The sequence below is a fragment of the Chrysoperla carnea genome, chromosome 1 (assembly GCF_905475395.1).
Source record: "Chrysoperla carnea chromosome 1, inChrCarn1.1, whole genome shotgun sequence".
Lineage (NCBI taxonomy): Eukaryota > Metazoa > Arthropoda > Insecta > Neuroptera > Chrysopidae > Chrysoperla > Chrysoperla carnea.
In genome coordinates this window covers 90,771,441-90,795,867 of record NC_058337.1, presented here as the reverse complement: position 1 = coordinate 90,795,867, position 24,427 = coordinate 90,771,441, and the positions used below count along the sequence as shown (strand labels likewise).

At 29.8% G+C, this 24,427-nt stretch overlaps 5 protein-coding genes across 5 annotated transcripts; 3 read left to right on the top strand and 2 right to left on the bottom strand.

The window, feature by feature from the left end:
* The first annotated feature begins 1,692 nt into the window (after positions 1-1,692).
* On the top strand, positions 1,693-2,242 carry LOC123305282 (endocuticle structural protein SgAbd-6-like). The gene is made up of 2 exons (XM_044886956.1): positions 1,693-1,746; positions 1,877-2,242. The coding sequence occupies exons 1-2, from the start codon at positions 1,738-1,740 to the stop codon at positions 2,189-2,191; spliced, it is 324 nt and encodes a 107-aa protein (XP_044742891.1). The 5' UTR covers positions 1,693-1,737; the 3' UTR covers positions 2,192-2,242.
* A 4,556-nt stretch (positions 2,243-6,798) lies between these two features.
* LOC123305321 (larval cuticle protein 65Ag1-like) lies at positions 6,799-7,414 on the bottom strand. Its single transcript, XM_044887007.1, has 2 exons — positions 7,328-7,414; positions 6,799-7,249 (listed from the first exon to the last, which is right to left on the bottom strand). Exons 1-2 carry the CDS (start codon positions 7,334-7,336, stop codon positions 6,944-6,946), a joined length of 315 nt encoding a protein of 104 aa, XP_044742942.1. The 5' UTR covers positions 7,337-7,414; the 3' UTR covers positions 6,799-6,943.
* Positions 7,415-10,318: 2,904 nt separating this feature from the next.
* Positions 10,319-10,836, top strand: LOC123305097 (larval cuticle protein 65Ag1-like). The gene is made up of 2 exons (XM_044886712.1): positions 10,319-10,344; positions 10,455-10,836. Exons 1-2 carry the CDS (start codon positions 10,336-10,338, stop codon positions 10,764-10,766), a joined length of 321 nt encoding a protein of 106 aa, XP_044742647.1. The 5' UTR covers positions 10,319-10,335; the 3' UTR covers positions 10,767-10,836.
* Positions 10,837-17,116: 6,280 nt separating this feature from the next.
* On the top strand, positions 17,117-17,907 carry LOC123305219 (flexible cuticle protein 12-like). Its single transcript, XM_044886873.1, has 2 exons — positions 17,117-17,203; positions 17,575-17,907. Exons 1-2 carry the CDS (start codon positions 17,195-17,197, stop codon positions 17,878-17,880), a joined length of 315 nt encoding a protein of 104 aa, XP_044742808.1. The 5' UTR covers positions 17,117-17,194; the 3' UTR covers positions 17,881-17,907.
* A 2,586-nt stretch (positions 17,908-20,493) lies between these two features.
* On the bottom strand, positions 20,494-21,209 carry LOC123298818 (flexible cuticle protein 12-like). The gene is made up of 2 exons (XM_044880918.1): positions 21,134-21,209; positions 20,494-20,943 (listed from the first exon to the last, which is right to left on the bottom strand). The coding sequence occupies exons 1-2, from the start codon at positions 21,140-21,142 to the stop codon at positions 20,638-20,640; spliced, it is 315 nt and encodes a 104-aa protein (XP_044736853.1). The 5' UTR covers positions 21,143-21,209; the 3' UTR covers positions 20,494-20,637.
* Between the last annotated feature and the right edge of the window lie 3,218 nt (positions 21,210-24,427).

The following is a 24,427-nucleotide window of genomic DNA, read 5'->3' as shown; positions in this document are numbered from 1 at the left end:
GTATCTTCTTCATTTTGATTGGTTATAAAAAAATATTTAAAAAAATATTTTGTAAAGAAAATTTATTACAAATGTATTCTCATTATGCGATGACATTTTGTACTGAATTTTTTTTACGATTAATGTTTTCATATGCTCAAGGTTTTATGTAAATTAAAATATAAAAAATATTCAAAAATAAAAATCATAAAAATAAAAATGCCCTTGTTGTTTTGCATCTTCGTTTTAAATTTTTAAGAATCATGGATAATATTTAATTAAATTTATATTTCGAAAAAGCCTTAATGAACTTGGAAAATTATTTCATTTTCACCGTTACTTGGAATTATTTCCAAAAAGTTATCTTGAGACCTATTTTTTAAATTTATTAATTTTTTTAAAAACGAACTTGCAATTTTTTTTTATTCAAAAGAAAGTCAATTTAATTTTGAAAAATTTATTGCAAAAAATAAAGATATGAAGAAACTATAGGACATGGCAAGCAGTATTAGTCGTAATTGAACTAACCGATTGTCCTGTAAAGTAATTCATTTGATCTTTTTGGTTTGATAGTGAAAATACGTAAAACATGATCACTGATGGCAATGCAACCGATCATTGATAGGAATTCAAATGCAATCAATAAAACAAAATCTTAATAGTATTGGTTTGCAAACAATCACAGACCTATCGTCTCATCCGAATCGATGCATTTTTTTTCTTCCAGTAAAAGCGATTGGATAAAACAGAAATGCTCAATTCAGTTGCGATAACCTTCAAAGTAAATTAACTGAATGTGTAAAGAAATATTATAAATAGAAGAAATAATTGAAAACGGTAATGCTAATAATAAACAAATATTTTTTTAAACACGTGAATAAAGTTTTTTATAAGCTGTTTTCAAAACTGGAAATGCCACCCAAAGCAAATAATTATTTTTACAGTAATAATTATTACTTTCAGTGGCTTTTATGTGGTTTTCCACTATTTTGTTACCGAAGGATTATTTAAAATACGTGATTTCAACTATCAAGAAATCTTATTTTCAAAACTTTTTACAAATATTTCGACTATACTTAGAATAAAGAAATAAATATATAATCAGAATACAATTTACGAATATTTAACTGATTTATTTAATTACCTAAAAATATGATTTCCTTCACGAATAAGATAATTAATTCAATTTTTGGAGAAAAAACAAGTTATGAAAATTTTCAATATATCATAAACGATGACTTCCCTTTAAAAACAAATTATCATTTAAACAAATTGTTATTATCATTAATTATATTTTTTAAATATTATATTATTACGTTTTATGCAAATCAATGTCATCTTCTTCATTTTATAAGAATGTATGTGATCTTTATAAATCGAAACATGTTATGAGTCAACACCTTCACTAGTTTTATTTAAATAACAAATATTATATATGTTATTTATAATTAATTAATAGGAATTTTAATTTTTTTTTAAATTAATTACTTTTAAGGTAAAAGATTACCTATCGTGGTGGGTTCACTTGCTAGAGATAAAACCACGTGTGATGAAATTATTATTGATATTTCGATATTTGCAAATTTGCATTTCAAATAATTTTATTGACATAGTTCAGTGGTGGGACAGATTTATCGTAAAATGCCACTAAGATTTTTTTAATATAAATATAGCAAATTTTTCAAATAAAAATATAAACCAAAGTGTCTTTACACAATTAACAATCAATATCTCAACAAAAACACAAAATACATCAAAATGAAATTGGTGAGTTTCAAACACTCAAAATTTAAGTTACTAGTGAAAATAATACTGTGATAAAAAGTGCTGTGTGATGTGAAATTAGTGTTCCAAAATGTGATAACCGCTAATCTTGATTTATTTTGTAATTTTTCAGTCAATTGCTTTCGCTATTGTATTCGTTGCCGCTATGGCATACGCTGCACCTCAACGACCATCCGACAAGGATGCAGTCATTGTTAAACAAGAAAATACCAACATTGGTGTCGGTCCATGGAGTTGGGGATTTGAAACATCAGATGGCACAGCTGCTCAAGAAGCTGGTGTAATTGAAAATGAAGGAACTGATGATGAAGCTATTGCTGTCCGTGGAACTTACCAATACGTAAATTCCGATGGTGAATTAATCCGTGTTTCATGGATTGCTGACCGTAATGGTTTCCAACCTGACAATTTACCAAAAGGTCCATAAACATTTTTTAACGTGATTATTTTCCTTTGTATATATTGTACCATGAACAAATATGCTCATTTTGTATATTTGATTTCCTTTAATGTGTTCTAATCATTTTGTAAATTTTATTGTTTTTCTGTTTTAAATTAAAAAATAATTTTTTTTTTTCAAAAGTATTTTGTATTTTCTATTAATCCTTAATTTTAATCATTTTTTTAACAATCATTATTTTTAAAAAAAGTGTTTTGCAATCAAATTAAGATGAAGAAGAATAAAGTTCAAAAATAATATTGAACCCAATTGTGAATTAATAATTTCTCATGACTTTTATGAGCAATATCGTACAAGCAGATCTTAACAAATTTATAAAAGACTGTAATTATTTCGTCTGATTTGTTTATGTGTAATAATTACAATTATTTATATGTTAAAATACAACAGTGGCGACTACTTATAAAATATTTTAATTTATTCGGATTAAAAATTTTTTTTTCAAATCAATTTTCACATGATTTACACAAATCAGATTTTAAAAATGTGCTTTTTATAGAAATTTGTCTAAAAATATTAACTGGTTCTTCTCGTTTTTTTTTTTTTTTTTGGACTCACCAATGTTTTAAATTAGATCTTATCAATAATATATTAATTTTCATTACTTGAAAATGATGTAGCTATTCGGTCTCCGCTTACAATAATTTTTATTTGTTTTACGATCTCAAAAAATTTTACATGATGCAAGGCTAGTTGAAGACTTCAAAATACTTTCACTTTTAAAAAATGCTATCAAATTTCAAAATGAGAAAATTTTTATATATAGATAAATTTTTCTCTTGCAACAAGGTGAGGAATGTAAGATGCAAAAATTTCAATAGTAGAAAAAAAAACTTTAACGTGGACGGTTAACTATCGGCGAAGTCGTTATAGCTTTGAACATAGATCATTTTTCAATTGCCAGAGCTATTCACTCAAGTAGGGTTACGAAGGAGCACGAACTGCGGATACATAGGGGCATCGAATACTTTCGACCCCTTCAATTCCTCGCCAATTTTGTGGATAAATATGTTTTGGTTTTTTATTTTAATCGAAATTGTACTTCGCGAACAACAGAAAAGTAACTTGTTTTAGTTCGTGCAGTAAAGAAATGAAATTATGGATAAATACTAGAATTGGATTCATGAGTGTTTTTAGCTGCAGAGCAATGAGTTGGCAGAATCGTCCGATGAATAAATGTGTTACATAGAAATCGAGCTCCAATTTTAAAATAAGCTAAATTAAACAGACATCAACGTTAAATTAATTATCAAAACGCTGTATTCAACAAAACCGTGGTCACTTTGAACAATTACTTTGAATGTTTATTGTTAAATAGTAAATTACGGCCCAAGACCAGGAAGTTGAATTTCCTAACATGTGTGATCAAAAGGCTGAGGCAAAGCCGATGCTATTTTATTACACAAGCCAGGGCATCTAACATTCCTGCCGTGGATTATATACTATTTTCCTGTATCCCCTAGCCGAAAATACGATCTAATAATCGTTAATAACGATTAAAGTTTGTATAGTTAGCTCTATACAAATTATTTTATAACAATAACAAGATATCATGTTTGCTATGATTAACAATGTTACTATATATTTACATTTTTAAGCAAAGGTTTAAAATTTTACCATGAGAAGGGTAAAATCAACCCTTTGAATGTGTAAATCTCCTACCGTCATTGGGAAATTTACATCCTAAAATGGTGAAATAGGGGTAGCAAAATTGCATGAAATATGAAATGTAAATGAAACTAAATAGGTAAATTAGTCAAAAATACAATTTTCTTGATCCCATTTCCGAAAGTATGTACGATTTTCCCGCATTTTTCCTGGTCCAAAAAAGGGGTGTTATAAGTTTCACCGCTATGTGAATGTGTGTGTCTGTCTGTCTGTGGCGTCGTGGAATCTAAACGGATGAATCGATTTTGATTTTTTTAGTTTCACTTGAAAGCTAATTTAATGGAGAGTGTTATTAGCTATTCGAAGTTTTAAGTGCGAGCTTAAGGTTCCGTACCCGAAAAATCTGTCAAGGATTTTTTTTTAATTTTGGAAATTTAATTTGTATTATTATATTAGGCACGATATTTAAAAAAATATTTATTTTCCTTATTACAGTTTCAACCATCAATAACAAATCTAATTAGACATACCATAGCAAGTAAAGTATTATTTGAGACGCGAATACGAAAATATATATTACCATCATGCGTAAATATGTGTTATCTGGAGGTTCAATAATCAATTTCATTATTTGCCTCCATCTCAAAACGAGCGCTTTCTTCGATTTGTAACCTTTCACAGTTGATTTTATCAGACTTCGTAGGTTTGGAGCCTTATGGATGCTTCAGATGAGAAGTCCATTAATTATTAATATTATTTATTATATTTATTATTACATGTTTTTGTATCTTTGTTTATATTTATTTAAATTAATTTTGACAGACCATATCAACAAATTGCTGCTATTCTACCGAGTCACAAAAATCAGAGCATGCTTTAATTTCATTAGCTATAACAAGCCACAAAAATCACTCTTGCTAGAGTCAAATGCGGCCAGAAACTACTTATTTTCAGCTGGGGTATATAGAAAAATATCTTTATGCTTAGACATCCCAGTAGTAAATAATTTTTGTTATCATTTGTTTAAATGTCCAATTTTTGTTTATTTTATGCTTTGAAAATTAAATTTATGACTTAAAATAGTGCCATGCAATGCTGAAATAACCTATAAGTATATTCAAAATAGTTTAAAATAAAACCGCGTATGCATTCATTATTATACTACTGACATAGAGAAATATAGAAAAATTAAGTTGTAAACCCATTTAATTTGTTTAAAGAAACACAAACATTACATAATGAGTAATAAAAATGATGTTTATGATATCTAATTTCAATGAATTTTCAAACAAATATTGGAAGATTTAATAGAAGAATTTAACTATTTTTTATCCGATTGGAGCGAAACAAAAAAGAGTGTATGATTTTGACCGATATATTTTTTTTTATACCTTTGCTGGGCAATATCTCCTTTAAAAACAAAGGTATCACGTCACTCATCCTCCCTTTTGTTCACAATTTTATGGATTTTAGTTTTTTGGCGGGGAACTCGAACTTTTTTGAAAATGAAGTTATGCCCATGATACTCTTTGACATTGTAACTTTCTATAGGCCCAATCATTAAATTAACCTGATTTTTATACTTTTTGGATCAAAATTACCACAGCCACAAAGTTTGATCAATTTCCAAAACAAAAAAATTTTTTTTTTTTTGACTTTTTGCCCGATTTTTTCAAAGGGGATCCCTTGAATTAATTGCAAAAATTGAATTAATTGCAAAAAAACGAGACATTTTTTTATCTACAATTTCGATAAAACTCAGTATAAAAGGTAATTTTGACTCAAAAAGAAAAAAAAAGCGGGTGCTTTTGATAACTGGTAGAATATTTTTTGAGAGGACTAAAATGGATCCAAATATTGCGATATCTCAGAGACTCTGCGTTGTAACTTATTATAGGTGAAATAATTTTTAAAATCGGTTAAGTAGTTAATTCAATAATGACAAATTTTCATAGAAACTACCATCACCTTTTCACCACTAAAATTAAAGAGTTTCATATAAACTTTCATCCCCAATTTGACCCACTTAAAGAACGAATTTTTATGAAAAAAGTAAAATCAACTTTTGTCTCAAACCATGAGCTCATGTATCAAGTTTCATATTTCTAACTTCAAAAATGACATAGTTTCATATAAAATTCCACCCTCTTGAAGAATGAATTTTTTGAAGATAGTAAGTAATACAGGAAACTTTTGTAGTGAACCATGCTCATATAAATCTTTTTTTACATTTGTAACTTTAAAATTAACCAAGTCTCATACGAACTTCCAACAGTCATTTTAGCTCCTTGAGAGCTTAATTTAGAATGCGAAAATCCATTCTCAATGTACACTTACGTAACATAAGGAACATTTGTACAAATTTTCATTCCTCCAGACCCAGCGGTTTCAGCTGTGCGTTGATCGAGCATCGAGTCAGGCAGTCAGTTTCTTCTTTTATATGTATAGATAGCAGTTACCCCTCCGCTTCGTTGGGCAATGGCAATTTTAAATATAAAGATTATTTCGTAATAAACCTCACTTCATTTTCCATCACTTATTTTTCCGCTTTCGTGCATAATTTCGTTGGTTTTAATTTTTGGTGTGATGTCCTATTTTTTTTTTAAACAAAATACACTTGTCTTTTGGATAATGTAACTTTCTTTCTATAAGTGAAATAAGTTTTAAAATCGGTTATGTAGATTTTGAAGAACTTTTTATTTAATATATCCACATCTTGAGCCTGCTAAATTTTCAAAAATTCGTTTTTGTGCTCATCTACAGTGGCAAAAAATTCACATGCAAATTTATGTATATAGTCCTAGTCCCGGTTGTTTTGGCTGTGCTTTCATATGTGTCATCAGACAGTTCTAAATATTATTAAGTTTTTTTCATACTCGATTTGAGATTTAGATAATTTGGAAAATATATAGTTTTAAGAATATATGGTTATTAAGTTAATGCAAATAAGGTTAAAAAAACAAAAATTTTTAAGAAAACTTCATTTATTTACACAGAAAAACAACAATGGAAAAATCAAATAAAAACATAGGGAAAGGGATCATGTGGAAAACTTATTATACTCAAAATAATTTATATTGAAACTCAGTTGGGAAAGACAGTTGGTCTTACTTATTGTTCTTTTGGTAAATGGGCTCCTTCAGCGTGGAATCCAGTTTCGTCAGCGTAGTATTTGACTAAATATTCTACACCTTCCCAGAAGTATTTGAATTCACCAGATACACGGATGGCGGTTTCGTCTTTGTCGATTTGAGCTAATGATGCACTTTCTGATCGTGATTGTCCATCTGATAATACAACGTTGTAGTTGTATTCACCTGTTCCAATGTTGTCATTGTTGTAAACTTGTACTTCTACATCTTTGTCTTCAACTGGAAGTGCAAGAGCAACTGCGCAGAGTGCGGCGAATGCAATGACCTTAATAGATTAAAAATAATTAGAGTTATAACTAAAATTGTGATTTGGTTTTTTTAGAAAAATCTTTATAATACTTACGAATTTCATTTTGTATGAGTGTTTGTCTGGTGTGTTACTTGAGAGATAACAAAAATTGTTTGATAAATTGTTCTAAAGAGATACAACTATTTATACAAATTTTATTTGCCGAGCTTGCCGGTTAAATCCCACCTTCATTCATTTACCGGTCGACATATTTTTAAAAAATACCAAAAATTTGCATACATCAATTCATAGTAGTTTTTTTGATAGTGTCCAGTTTTCAAAAACTATAAAACTATAATGAATTAATTAAAATCAAGTCAATTAGATATCCATATTTCGGAATGATTCGAAAAACATAATACAAGGTAAAATGTAATTATGATGCAGTTAATGATTTTAAAAGATCGTAGGATTTAGGATTTCGTCAAAAAGAGGATTCTTATGAAAAACTGTCTCAATTCAAAATTTAACCCAATTGTAGGGTGCGGCGCTTATTCGTGTGATCCTAAAATGGTGTACTGGTCATAATGAATCTATGAATCTATCTTTTTTAAATAGAAAAGCTTTACTTTTTAATGTCTATTCACTTAGAAGGAATAGAGAAACACAATTTTTCTACGATTTTTCTTTTTTTTATGAAATATTTTCATCGTATAGTCTTGGCAAAAACCGGATCTCAAATTTTATGACTAATCCAATAAAATATCCAGCTACCTCTTCACTTTATAAGTAGAATTTTGAATTAAAATTCTAAAAATAATCCGAACAAAATAGGTTTAGAAAAAATGATTTGATTGATTTTTTTTGATAATTTTGAAATTAACCTTCATAATATTTTTATCAATATCATGCAAATATGTCAAATAGGTCAAATATTTGATTTTTGCCGGTGAAAGTTTTTTCGAAACATTTTTCTAAAATTGTTGACCCACTCACTATTCATATGACCAGATTTTATTACCTTTTATTTTTTGAAGAAAATGTATTGTATAGTGATTCAAGACTTAAATAATGCTAAATAAGTAAATTATTGTGGAAATTATTAAGTTTATTCCTGCCATTAATAGAGCGGAAATATCCTAGCACCTACGCTGTTTTATCAAATTAATATTATAATATTGAAAAACTGAATGTAACTGTAAGATTTTTAAATCTCACTGAAAATGTTGCAGCATGCGGTGAATAACTTCAAAATTTACCTAAATATAGGTAGATACTCTAGGTGTCTATTATATATTTTATCAAAATAACATTGGTTTATTGAAAGAGCGACTCCGACTAAAGGTGGTTCAAATCGCATTGCTGTAGCATAGCATGTAGAGCTGAATAATATCAAAACTCACCTGCAATAATGTTTACGCACTTTGGAAAAATTGATAGGATACGATTCCTATATCAAACACAAGGAAAAAAAAGTCGAGGAAAAAAAGGAAAAAACTGTAGTGTCGTCTACAGAGTTCCGTCCGTGTGGTACTAATATGAATAAATAAAAATGTATAAAAAAATACAAAAAAACTTTTCGACCTGGTGTCCAATTCTAGAGATGAGGTCAAATTTTGTAGGTGATCCATCAACAGTTTGACATTTTTAACAGACAGAATCTTTTCTAACTACACAAATCAGTTAACAGCAATAAAGATGTAAAATATATCCATGCTTCATAGATCTATACAGGAAAATTCTAGCTTGATGATATAATCGAGGGGACGATCCAGGTAAGATCTAAAAATGATGCAATAGAAAAGCCTTGGTCGTAGGTATCTTCAACCATGGTCATATACCAAGGCTTTAACCAACATCTATCCCTCGAGCTGGGCATGTTGTCGTCATTCAATGTTTTTTCCAGACTGGGCCATTCTTGGTTTACATGCTTGACCCAATCCTAAAAACCCTAATTTGTATTTCCTGCAAAGGGAGACCGTTGGTATCCGAACTGTCCATGTTGACAGATACAGAGTGTAGTGTAGTGTCCACTCGCTACAGTTGGGAATCAATAAAACTTTAGTAAATGTGGCTTATTAAGATGTGCAACTTAGCGAACTTCGCCCAATCGTGACCCTTCTTCCTCGACGTTTGTGTGAGAATTGCAAATTTCTTTTAAAAATCTGTTATATATGGCTAAAATTTCAATTGCCTTTATGGTTAGATTTTTCACGGAGTACAGTAAGAATTATTTCCTGTCAATTCAAACAAATAAAATAAAATCATGAGTTATTGCATATAAATTAATGGGGAATACTAATTTCTAAATTTCGAATTGCTCCAACAGCTCTAAGACACACCTCGGAAATACTCCCATAAGTATTTTGGTGTTGTAACTTGTATAGAAATATATACCGTGTCTTTTCGTCTTGATTCTATGACTTTTCCTATATTACTTGATAGAAGTAATATAAATAATAGTTGCTAAATCATGCTAAGTGGCTAATTTGGTCTACTAGCAATGTAAATATTTAAATTTTGAAATAAAAAAGTATTTAGAAATGCATCGAAATGTAAGTGTTTAAATAAAATACAGTTACATTACAACGCAACTCATCTTTTTTCCTGTTAAAAAAAATTCAATTATTTAATGAAAAAATAATTTAAAAATAGAAAATTTTTAAACACCGCTATGCTAACAGGATTAATTATAATAATTTGAATTTACTTTTTAAGTAATGAAGAAAAAAAAGTATTGATGAAAATTAAAAATTTTGGCAAAAAAAGGTGAAGGCCAAATTATTGCATACTTAAATAGTTATCTTGAAACTTGTTCAGAATAAAAAGAAGCGTCTTGATTATTAATTGTCAACTGGACACTGAAGTCAAATTATAGGTATTTATTTTACTTGGATGATGCCTTTCAGTTTCATTAAAAATTTTTTTTGTCTGTTCAATTTAGAATAAATTATTTAAATTTGGCATTTGAATTATTAACATTCCAAATTAGTAGACAATTTTTCCTGCGGCGGGGAGACGATCATTTCATGATCAATATATAAATACATCATGTTTTAATTAGAATTAATCATTATAATATCAGTTATTTTTGTAGTAATACAAACAAACAAAAACCAAAAATGAAATTCGTAAGTAATTTTTAATTGTTGTCAAAGTACTTCCAGTGATTATTGTGGTTTTAACACCCCTTTGACATTATATGTCGAAAAATTATTAATAAGGTTCCATTTGTCCACAGGTCATTGTTTTCGCAGCCCTCTTCGCTGTTGCTCTTGCAAAACCATTAGACGACAAAGATGTCGAAGTTAAGGCTTACACAAACGATAACATTGGAACCGGTGAATACACCTACAACGTTGTATTATCAGATGGACAATCACGATCAGAAAGTGCCTCATTAGCTCAACTTGACAAAGATGAAACCGCAATCCGAGTAAGTGGTGAATTCAGATACTTATGGGAAGGTGTAGAATACTTAGTCAAATACTACGCTGACGAAACTGGATTCCATGCTGAAGGGGCTCATTTACCAAAAGCTCCATCAGCTTAAGTTAATTTTAATTGATTATATGTATCAACCCCCGCCAAATAGCCTAGCACGACTTTAATATGAAGACAAATATTTTTGGTTTATGTATTTTCTCCAATGTACCATAAAATTCTCTCCTTTTATTCTGTGTAATTATTTGTAAATTTGTTTGCAAATTTTAATTTTTTTTTTTAAGTATTGTACAAATGTTTATGCAATAAATTTATTTTGTTATTTTTCATAATAATTGTTTATTAAGTTTTATTTTGAGTTAATTTCAGGAATTTTTTTATAGTAACTTTTTTTGTAAGTTACTTTGTCCTTTCACAACCTCAATTTCTGACTTACAAAGAAAAAAATTGATCTGTAAGTAAAGCAATTGAATTGTGAATGTGTAAGTCATAGCGGAAATTGTGGTAAAGTTTTGTAGCTTCATTGATAAATGTGATTCAAATGTGTATTACCTAATACTAGAAGTTCGGAAATACAAGAGCTCTTTAGGTTAACAAATATTGTTAAAAAAGTTCTTAAAAACCAAAAGGCATCGATTTCTAGTTCATAATACAAGTGCACCAAATATCATGTATTGTTGAGACATATTTATACCCTGATATATGCATCCCGATGTAAAATCATAATCACATGAATACTTGAGTTATTTGAAGACTGTGAAATGAATATACAGTTTTTAATCCAATAGCGGTTCTGAAACTATTCCTTTGTTTTGAATGATATATTACTTATTAAGAGTCGGTATTGATTTGGACTCTTTGAATGATTTAATGTAACGAAATGGTAGCGACAATGAGAGAGTTTGCAGGCAAGTAATGTTAAGTCATATTTCTTAACTGAAAAACATACATCTACATGTCACATTTCTTTACGTGTTTTCTACATATCATATTTCTGCCCGTCAAAAAGTTTCAACAAGTCAAGAGGTGGTAAATCAGATCTCATTTAATTAGCATTGACCAAGCCAAAAGCTAGGGTTAGAAAATCAAAACTTGTTTCATTAACTTTGACAAAGACTTGAGCGGGGAGTAGCAATGCATGGCTCAGTTAATAAGACCGATAGCTGAATCTTAGTCAAAAACTGAAATAATGAAACTATCTGGCTGGCCAACTTTGATTCCGTTGTGTTAAGCTTGTCATTTCTTGGAATCTGTATTTTGACACAAACTATACGGAAAAAAGGGGTTAAACAACTCTTAAAACAATAACAGAAAAAGCAATGCAAAAATACTACCAATTTCTTCAAATAATGTTTTGAATTGTAGAATTGGATTCAGTACTTTGGATTTTAGATATTTGGATTAACTACTTGGGATTTTAGATATTTTGTCAGTAACCAGACAACTCTTCGAGATATTTTGAAGTATATTAACATGAAAAGTAGATAACAAACTTCTATGTATGAGAACGCAGTGAATGAGTGCAGTTATAATAATTTTAAAAATTACTTGAAAAGCCGGTTTGTAAGCTTAATTTTTATTACCGACATCTCACAAAAAGAAAAATAATAAGAAACCAAAAAAACTCGCACACTTATCAAGTACCGATGATAATACAATAATTTAATAAATTTGTTCGACTCTCCTGATCAGGATCTTCTAGATTAACGATTAACTAAAAAATCTTTTATTCTGGTGGAAGCGCAGATAACATGCCATTATATTAATAAGTAATAGTTTGAAAAAGTGTGAAAAACTTGTAGCTAGCTGAACTATAAAGTTGGAAATAAATAATGATAAAAAAACACGCTTTTGTAACATATAAATAATTAATTTTGGATGGAAAAAGTGAATTGGTTTAATTATTTTCACGAGTTTGGATTTGAATGTCAACTGGTTAATTTGAGTTTATATTTATCTTTTAGATAATTCCATTTAAAAATAAATAAAATATTTGGAGTAATTATGCTGAAAAATGGCTATTATGTAAGGATGTTTTGTTATTGTTAAGCAATATTTTAAATTTTTGCAACATACGCCAATTTAAGGCCCATTGAGGCAATTCTCATAAATAGTACATTTAATAAGCCGGAAAATGTGTAAAAATAGTGGAACAGCTCCGATTTCAAAAATTTTGTGTACGTGTTTCTTAGACCTTCAAGAACATTCAGCCGCATTAACCTCGGCATTACAAAGAAAACTGCGAAAATAAGAGTATTTTCCCATCGCAAAAGCACTCCAAATAGTAACAGTGAACAAATCGAAATTTCACCTCGAAAATGGTCCCCGAAGGTTTTCGAGGTCACTGATCATGAATTAAAGGTTAAAAAGCAACTGAATATGGTTGCAACCCCATTAAAACAACCTCTGGAAGTGACAGGTAAAAAATTTATTAAATTCCAAATTTTACCTCAAAAATCGTCTTTTAAAGAGCTTTTAGGTTCGCTGTTTACGAATCGAAAGTCAAAAAGCAACTGAGAATGGTTGCAACCCCATTAAAATTACTCCTAGAAGTGTCAATGATAAAAAAATTTAGAAAATTCTGAATTTCACTTCAGAAATTTTCTCTCTGAGGTTTTCGGAGTCGGTGATCATAAATTTGAAGTCAAAAAGTAACTGAATGTCATTCCATCCCCATTAAAACCACCCCTAGAAAGTACAGAAAAAAAATTTTTAATTTCTCCGCGAACATCGCCTTTTAGGGGGTTTTTGGGGTTGCCGATCACGTATTTGAGGATAAAAAGTAACTGAAAATGGTTGCAACCCCATTAAGAACACCCCTAGAAGTCACAATGACGTATCTTGGTAATTTTCGGGTCCGCTTTTCAAAATTCAAGATCAAAAAGCAACCTTAATGTGGTTGCAACAACATTAAAACCACCCCTGTGGTTACAGCCACAGAGAGACAATTTTTGAGGTGAAATTCAGAATTTTTTAATTTTTTTTATCAGTGATTATATTAGTTTTTTTATAATATAGATCAAATATGCGTGAAGGAAAATAATAGATCGTTTATTAATCACAAAATGCAAATTCCAAAATTTGGTAAATATTAATGAGTAGGTATGTTATAAAAAAGATACTCAAGGTACCTCTTTGGTTAATCCACTATCCTTTTCCTGCTAAGTTATTCATTAGTCATTTTTAAATTATAGGAAAAATATAGGTAAAAATGATTTCCCAAATATTTAGCATCGATACGTTGACGACGTTTTCACTGATTATGACCAAGTTCATATTTAAGTATGAACTACGTTCATACGTAAGAACAGCGAACGAATTACGTTTTAACGTACGCAGAACGTGTATTCATACAAACAGGCACACATTACATGTATAGAGAATAAACAATATAGTCCAATAGACTTGTAAAACTTTTTATAAGTATATTGAACGCATCTCTTACGTAATCGGATTTTAATTATACTTTCTATTCTGTTTTTTTAAATATAAGGATAAAAACTACCCCATTCTGAGGTAAAAGTTCTTACACAATATTTGCTACAACTTTTAGTTGATGTGTACCTCGTGATACATTATTTTTTCAAATTAATTTTAATGCAAATTATATTGATTTTCATTTCTAACACCCGTTGATAGAAAATTTCAACTATTAATAGTTCAACCAAAAAATCTGTAAGCATAAATTAAATGAATTAAAATAAAATTCATATTGAATTTGCATTTAATTATGGTTTATAGTGCATCATGTAACTTTCATCTTTAATATTTTGTCACTTATATTTCTTTTAAAGAGATACATACATGACTAGGAGAATATACACTCAAGTCATAAATTTTTTAGCTTTACTTTGTTGCACAAAATGAATAATAAAGAGAGATTACATTGGAGAAAAATCTTGGCCTTTACATTAAAAAATTTTTTAGTAAAAAATTCATCATTCGAAAGTATTTTAATAAGCACCAAATCGATTCAGTCTTAACAGTTCATCTTCATCTCTGACAACATTTCTGTACACAATCTAACAGTTTTTGAATTATGGTAAATTATCTGAAAAATGTTAGAGATAGAGCACAATTTTAAATTGCAACAATACTTCTTAACGAAATTTTAATAATTTTTGTCCGAAACATTTTTTTTAAGGAATGGATTGCGCGCGAAACGGCATGCAAAGTTTCTGATTCATGTATAGCTTTAGAGGCGTCTTTGAAAACGTGATCTTCATACTCAAATGCTTTTTTGGATTAATCTGTTATCTCTTTTGCTTAGACTTTCTATTTGAATAAGGAAAAAGTTTTTCTGGAAACAATTCCGTACGGACTCAAGTTTTCAAAAATCATTCGTTTTGCATTTTTACATTTAGTTTGCGGATCAGTTGGTTAACAATCTTCGCTCAGAAAAGTCACTTCACTTATTTTCAGTAACGTTATACAAGATCAAATGGATAAAAAGAAATTTGGACGATCAGTTCGATCAAAGAATTATCGACTCGAAAAAGTAGGAAACTATTTTATATTATCTTTTTTAGATTCTAAACTAAAATAAGTAATGTACTCAACGAAAGCTTGAGGAAGTCTTGACAAAAAGAGGAAATAAAACGAGTCAAAAAAGGCATTTTGGTACGGAGATCAAATATTTATAAACGGTTCAATTCGAGGCTCCATGAATCAAATTTGCACACCATTTCGTGTTTGTATTCTACCCGTCAGGAACTCGAAAAAATGTTTCGAACAAAAATTAGTATTTTAAATGAATAAACTTGCAAGTAAACTCTCTTGAGATTTGAGGTTTTGCTCTATTTTTAACGGATTTCTCATTTGACAACTATTGCTAGATTTAGAGCAAAAAAGAGCACCATTTATCAGTTTCGTTAAACGGTTAATTCATGAAGTCCACTTAGAACTAACAACTACTGTAGTAGGTAAAAATGTTCTTGCATCGATTCTAACAATTGATAAAAGCTGCATGATAGGCGGTTTTATATCAGAGTACTTCCAATTAAGTAGTCTACGTACTTACCTATATGAAGGTAAATCAAATAAATTTAATAGTTTATTGAACTACATAAATTATTTATGCAAAATCTATTGATTATTCACATGTTTAACCTTTAACTGCTATGTTACTAACCCAATAAGCCAATGAATAAAATGTAGATGATTATCCATTATATAATATTTAAATTACCTTCTCGTTTAAGATTTTAGTTTGTTCTCAGCGATATCGTTACTGTAAGCAAAGCTCAGAAAATTTATTATGGGGTTTACTGTTTTGTAAATCACAGGGCACCGCACAGAATAAGTACTATAGCATACTAGAGCTAAGCCCACACTTCCCAGCATAATAAAAGTTAAAAAAATTTAAAAAAAACTCGACTGGCTCGAAACGACTCGATCGAATATTATGAAATTCCTTGCGAATCATTTTTCCGTTAAAACGTTTCGATCGGTACTTCAACGAAGTATATAACATTTGTTGATCGCTCGATATCGGTCAGGAAAAATTTTTTAAAAAAATCTCGCCCGACTCGAAACGACTCGATCGAATGTTATGAAATTTTTTTGGATCATATTACCGTTATAAATGTCTATGGACGTAAGTACACACATACACACACTTCTTCTTAAAATTAGTGTTAATACCTTGTCCTAACCATAAGTATAAGATACGTAAAGATATGTTGAAAATTTCGATTTCCAAAATTGGACCAATTACAATAACTTCCTATAATGGAAAGTTAATAATTTAAAAAAATAAAACATCCGTCTGCGTTAAATAAAATCTGAAAAGAAAGGAACAAGTCCAGTAGTTTTCAAAGCGACTTTAACAGTCGGGGCCCTTTATTGGAAAGATTTGAGGCGGTCTAGATTTTCATTTGTCCCGACTGTTAAAGCCGCTATGTAAACTACTGGACAGGTTTTAGATTTTTTAAATTATTTATTTTAGTCCTTTAAGTATCCTGTCATTAAAATGCCGCTGCAGTTATAACACACCAGAAACGAGCTAATTCAAAATATTATGGCTGCAGCTGCATCTTAGTCTTCAGAGAGCTACGTCTGCAATTACTAGAAGAGAGAATGTATTGTGATATCATGGGAAACGGCACTTTCGATTTCAAATTGTTCCAAAAATACGTTTTTGAGATATATCCATCGATTCAATGTGTCGAAGTGTTTTAGAGGTCTATGGCATTTAATATCAAAAAATAATTAATAAAATTAGTGACGATGAGTATGACAATCAAATATTCAAGGTCTTTTGTGAATATTAATTGCTAATTTCGTTGAAGAGGAGATGAATAATTAGACAGACATTAGAAAAAAAAAATTATACTTACTAAGATAGGTACCAAATTTCATAACAAGTTTTGTTACCAGTTATTTAAGTCTACAATGAAAAAAAAAGACAGATATGTTTGTATAAGAAAAAATTTTCATATATAAAGCGACAAAATTAAAATCGATAATCACAGTCAATTTGTCTATCAAATACTACTTTACAAATTTTGTAAAACAATTCACAACACACTTTTCAAAATGAAATTCGTAAGTAACAAATTTTATATAATATTTCTAACGCGCATTTGTAATTATTCTTCATTCTCTTATATTGCTATACTTAGATGCGTATTCTACTTCTATGATTTGTATATATTTTTGCCGGAGTGTGCCTATCGTTAATGATGTCATACTTTACTTAAGTGAATATGCATTAAGTTATAAAAATACTCTCAAATAACTACTTAAACAATTATTTTGTTTATGCAAGGACTTGGCCAAGGGCAAGGACTTGGCCTTGTAATCACATCTATAGAATGTCAATGTTGTCTGATCTTCGAGAATATTTCTTTATATTTTAATCAGCATTTTTTCTTAAATTTCCATTTATTAATCAATCTTTTTTAAATTGTTAACAGGTTATTGTATTAGTTGCCCTCGTTGCTTGCGCTCTTGCCAAACCAGTCGAAGACAAAAATGTGGAAGTTGTACGATACGACAATGACAATATTGGAGTTGGTGGATACGATGTGAATGTTGAATTATCTGATGGACAAGCTCGCTCAGAACACGCTGAAGTAGTTAATGCTGGTACTGACGAACAATTCTTACGTGTTACTGGTCAATTCAAATACTTCTTCGATGGTGTTGAATACTTAGTCAAATACTACGCTGATGACACTGGTTTCCACGCTGAAGGTGCTCATTTACCAAAAGAACAATAAATTAGACCAATTGCCTTTCCCAACTGATTTTAGACTTTTAATTTATGATGTTATGTTGTGTTTTATGTTATGATGAGAAGAAAGAGTATTATTGAAATTTTGTACATTTTAATTTTATAAAATGAAAATTAAAAAAAAATAAATAAATAAATTCTTTGAAAACTAAATGTTTGTGTATTTTTTTTTCTGCATTTCAGGCATAAAGTAAAAGAAAATTGAAGATCCTTTTCTTGAATCAATTTTTTGGCAAAAAGTGGAAAAAATAAACAGTTGTTATATATCAAAAATGTCTCCAGATGTATGTAGACTGGATGAATTTGTGCATGCACTTAAAAAAAAGCAACTAAAACGGATAATCATCGGCACTTCCATGAAGTCTATATCCTTTTTTGTTCGCGCAATATTAACGACTAACAAAATGTCTACGGACGTACATACGTACACACACACACACACACACCTTATTCTCCAAATAAGTGTTAATGCCTTGTCCTAACCATGAAACGTAAAGATATTTTAAAAATCTCGATTTCAAAAATCGGACCGATTACATTAATAACTTCCTTTAGTGGAAAGTTATTAATAATAATAATGATGGGTTTTAATATTCGTCTTCAGACATACATCTATAACAGAAGCCACGCACATAACTTTTCAAATATTTATTTATTTTAAACTGCATCCATATATACAATTAAATTTATGATGTGGATGGAGTCGGTTACTTCATTCTTATCAATGCGACAACTGTGTGATCAAATTACTGCTTCATTAATTATAATTGATCAGACTGTCGCTGTCTGGAATCGAATCCTCAACCTCCCAATCTGTAGTAAAACGATTAAAGGCAATTGTGCATTACTCGCTTGGTCACTGAGCCGGTTATTAAAACAGATAATAAAATTAAACCAAAAACTTTTAAGAATTTATCAAAATTAAATTTTTTTTTAAAAAAGAGCGTTGTGAAATGAATGTATTCGAATGGAATTTTCTGGAGAAAAAGTTCTAAATTCAATGATTTTTGGATATCCACATACTTGTAAATTACGTATTTTTACACATAAAATAATTTGTCGATAATGTCGGTACATAAAAAAAGCGGTAAATGAATATTAAACTGGTGGTAGAATTTTTTTTTTTTTTTCACCAAGCAGAAAATGTGTGTCACGATCGGCTTTAAAGAAAAATAAGATGCAGCCAGATAAAAACATCTATGTTAAACTGATGTTCGCTAAGCGAAAAATATTAAAATAGAAAAACGCCTTTTTCAAAAAAGAAAATTAAAATGGTCGAAATTTTAGTTCTTGTCCTTAAAAAATTTTGGCCATATGTTACTGTTTAAATTTTTCATCGGTCAAAAACTTTAAACTGATTTATTACATTCGCAAAAATTAAATTCTTGCCAAAACAATCTTTTATTTTATTTTACCAAAGAATACATAATACTTACCGAGTGTCTCGCACAGTGCTGTACACACGGGGTACACAGAGAGAAGGGAGCTTAAAAAACAGATCCTTATTACTGTTGCTTATGACAAAAATTTTGTTGAATTTACGAAATTCTTAGGCCAAAAATTTCGTATTTTCAACTCTTCCCCTTTATACCAAAATCAGACAAGCAGAGTCACTGGTTCGAGAAAAAGTCAGTGTCACGATCACCAAATGGATAATTCTCGAATAAAGATTCCCCCTTGTGCGAATGAGTAATTAAACAGAAGAACAATACTAATATTTTCGAGCATTTAAAATGATAAAGACAAAGATCATTTGAATTTCAAACAGTTAAAAAAAAAAAAAACTTTAATATAAAAGCAAAACCGACTTAAAAAAAACTATTCCAAAACAAATTAATACGCACTAAAAAGTAAAAAAATAATTGCGTATTCTTTTGAATAACCAACAATAATCAACATATTTTTTCAAAGTTCTCCTATGTAAAATGAAATTAAAAATATTAGATTACTTAAAAGTCAATCAAATTATTACGATAACATAATGTAGTTACAATTATTGCTATTTTTGGAGTCGGTGTCAACCACGGAAACAACTGTGACAGAACAGTTTGTTACATTGACTTGGCTGACACCGACTCCAAAAATAACAATAATTGTAACTAGATACATTATTTTTTCGTAATAATTTGATTGATTTTTACGGAGTTTAATATTTTTTATTTCATTTTACTTTTATTTCAAATTTAACACTTGTATGGTTTTCTCATGGATGCCATGGTCAGAACTCAACCAAATTCAAATGGAACCACACGGGAAGCACCAGGTTTCAAATAAAAAAAGAAAATCATGAAAATCGGTTCAGTCGAAAGTTCTGAGGTAACAAATTTTAAAAAAAAAAACGGGCGAATTGAGAACCTCCTCCTTTTTTGTTTGAAGTTGCTTAAAAATTTTAAACACATAAAAGCATACATTAAAAGTATACTGTATAAATATTATAAATATTTTCAGTAACATAAAAATTGAAATATTATCAAGTTGCGTGAACAGGAAATCACCTCAAATCCTAATCAGATTGTAAATAAATCAGTTTTAAAAACTGTAGGTTAATTAATTCCTGAAATGCAAAAAACAAAACACAAAAGCTTAGTTTTATAATAATTTATTTGCTTGTTTTTTCATTTTTCATTTTATAAAATTAAAATGTACAAAACTTCAATAACACTCTTCCTTCGCGTCATAACATAAAACACAACATATCATAAATTAAAGTCTAATATCAGTTGGGAATGGCAATTGGTCTAATTTATTGTTCTTTTGGTAAATGAGCACCTTCAGCGTGGAAACCAGTGTCATCAGCGTAGTATTTGACTAAAAATTCAACACCATCGACCAAGTATTTGAATTGACCAGTAACACGTAAGAATTGTTCGTCAGTTCCTGGGTTTACTACTTCAGCATGTTCTGAACGAACTTGTCCATCAGATAATTCAACATTTACATCGTATGCACCAACTCCAATATTGTTATTGTCGTATCGTACAACTTCCACATTTTTGTCTTCGACTGGTTTGGCAAGAGCGCAGGCAACGAGGGCGGCTAATACAATAACCTGTTAACAATTTAAAAAAAAAAGCTGATTAATGTATATAGAAATTTTCTTGAAAATCAGACAACATTGACATTCTATAGATTTGATTACAAGGCCAAGTCCTTGTCCTTCATAATTCATTTCTCAAGAATAATAATGTCACAATTATAATTTAACAGTATTTTAAATTTTTGAAAAAAATGTTACTTACGAATTTCATTTTGATTTGAGTTTTGTTGATTGTGTATCACAAACTGTAAAGTACAATTGAGTGGTCAATTTGATTATGATTATCGATTTAATTTTGTCGCTTTTTATATGAAAATTTTTTCTGATTCAAACATTTTTTTCTATTTTTTTTTTGTCAACTTTATTATTTATTCATTGTATAGATTTAAAAAAACTGGAAATAAAACTTGTTATGAAATAAAGATGTTTCATTAAAAACGCCACGATTATATTGATATGGTATTTCTTCTCCTTCGAATCTCGTTCATTAAGACTCGTAATTTATTTTTTTGTAATTTGCTTTGTGCTTAGATATTGAAGTTAGAAAGATATCGAACAAAAATGTAGCAAGAAAAATGCCATTCGGGTCCATGTTCCGTGACGGTAACCGTACCAAACTTTCACGCCATGGCACCTGGATTATTACAGTTGTTTGAAAGCACTACATATAATAACTTTCGGTGATGACTAAATTTCGAATGAGTTCTTGAAAGATCTCTAACTAATTGACTAGATTTAGGTTCAATTTGCATCATGAAAAGGATATAGAGTTCACATGAAAATATTTTTAGCCCCCGAATTAAAAAAAGGGGTGTTATAAGTTTGACCGCTATATGTATGTGTCTGTGTGTTTGTCTGTCTGTGGCATCGTAGCGCCTACACGAATGAACCGATTTTATTTGTTTTTTTTCTTTTGAAAGTTAGTTTAATGGAGAGTGTTCTAAGCTATGTTTTAAATGCGAGCTTAGAGTTCCGTTCTTGAAAAACCTAAAAAATTGGCGATGATCTTCAAAATCAATTCAGTTTAGAAAAGGCATGATCTATAATTTTTACATATAAATAATTACTATGGAAAATGAATTTTGAAAAGTGAAATGGTAAAATAATAAGGTAATTAAAAAGAACAAACGCAATTCAAGTATTTCAATTTCAATTAAAATATTTCCAAAAATTTGTCCCTAAAAATAATAGCTCTCTAAATATCCTTTTCATTAAAGTGTTTGTCTGTGCGTCTGTGTATTTCTCAGTGGCATATATTCATTAATCAATTCACCTAGAGATATCCCTTATGCCTATTTAGAGATATCTCTAAATCCGTGAATCATGGCAGACCATTTCTCGTACTATTTAAAAGTTTAAAAGCGATGTAAGCCTTTAATTAACCCTAATATTAAAATGCTTCGTTTCAAGTGGGTCACTTTGCAGGGAAATGTTTTCAATATTTGTAAATAATCTTTATGAACAAAAAAAAAGGTACAGATGTGTTCCATACAGGTGGAATAAATACAGATAATCTTAATATATATATTTCTTGTGTGTGTCTGTATGTGACTGAACTCCTCCTAGACGGCTGGACCGATTTCGATGAAATTTTTTGTGTGAGTTCAAGGGGATTGGAGAATGGTTTAGATTTCGGTCCATTCGGTCCACTACAACTGTTTTTGAGGGCTCCGTACCAAAAAAATGAAATTTCATTAAATGGTGGGAGCGCATATAAATCATATCACATTATGTATACTATGTGTACTATGTATTTTTAATAGTATTCAGGTATTGTCAATAGGCATTTATTAGAGCCATATGCGAGCGCAGCGAGCTCTACTATCAAAGGTCAGGCCAAAGGTAGAAGGTCAGGCTACTCCAATAAATAGGAGTTAAATTGGGGTTTAGGGGGATGGGTTTAGCGGACAGGCTAAACGTAGTATAGGTATTCATGAATTGGAGTTACGTTTTTACGGGACAACGTCCGTCGGGGCCGCTAGTTATATATAAATTTATTAATTATTTTAATAAAATTAATAATAATATAATAAATTAATTGTTCTTTTAAACAAAATGGATCTCGCTCTTAACACAGTCATCAATGCTCTAATGTCCACTTTATTAATATGTAGCTTTATTTATTCTGGAATATCAAAATAAATAAGCATGAAACTTTTCCTGTAAACTCATAATTATAAGTTATTTGAAAGAAGTTAGCCGAGTACTTTACAGCTAAGGAAGGTATGATTGCTTGGAAATTGGAGCAGTTGAATCATCTTCAATATAGAATGGTTTAAGAAAATGAAGAGTAAAACAGCAAATAGGGACTGAAATTCAAAGAGTTAGGACTTCGATAACTATCGTTATTAATTTTTTTTAACGTTCTCAGCTAATGTAATGAAAACGGAAATTCTTATAAGAAGCAAAGTTTTAAAAAATAAAATTTACTCTGCAGGATCTTGATCCTAAATATGATGATGAATACATTGATAGCAATTGAAATCAACTTGATTAATGATTTGAAGTCCACTTTCACTGATTTAAATTGGTTGTAAAATCAAAGTAATATATGCGAGATAGTAACGATCGGTCTAATTGATCTAGTAATAAGAAAGAGATGAATCACCAGGTCATAACAACTACTATTTACTATCATACCATTTTTGCGATAAGTTTAATATTAACGGGCAATTTTTCTGTCACAATTTCAAAATTTCTCTGCTGAAATACATAAATTTGTCTACTAATACTAATTTTAACAAAATATGGTCTGATAGTAAACTACAGCAATTGCAGTAAATTTGAATTTTTATTACTTGTTGTTGTTGTTTTTTTTTTTTTTTTTACTATTATTAATGTCGCCATATTAGCTCAGTTGCTTAAGGCGAAACCAATTCCTTTCGCGGTATGTTTAGGGAAGCGGGTTTGATTCCCGCCATCAAATTTTATTTAATTAATAGTTGTTATGAGCTGGTGTAGTGCATGGTATATGCATGAAGGAGGTGCACTCCTTGAGCCTCTGAAATTGAGAAGCTGATAAATGAAATTATCAGCGGAAAGGTGGTATAACACATATGGCATCACAATGGGCTCTATAGCCTAAGTGTGTCCTGCGTGGACAGCCAATATAACCTAACCTACTACTATTGACGATGAAAGTTTCTGTTTGCTTAGTATTTAATTAACGAATTCCTAACTCGTTAACGTTATATTAATGGAAAGATCAAAAAATATATTTCCAATAACTTGGAAATACAAAATTTAAAAAGCCCCCGAGAAATTTTTCGGATTCGGAACCCTAAACTCGCACTTGAAACACAGCTAATAATACTTCCCATTAAATAACCTTTCACACGAAACAAAATAAAAATCAAAATCTGTGCATCCGTTTAGGCACTACGATGCCAAAGACAGACACACAGACAAACAGACACATATATAGCGGTCAAACATATACCACCTCTTTTTTGGTTCGGACATTAAAAATGGTTGTCAAGGTGAAATTATTGATCAG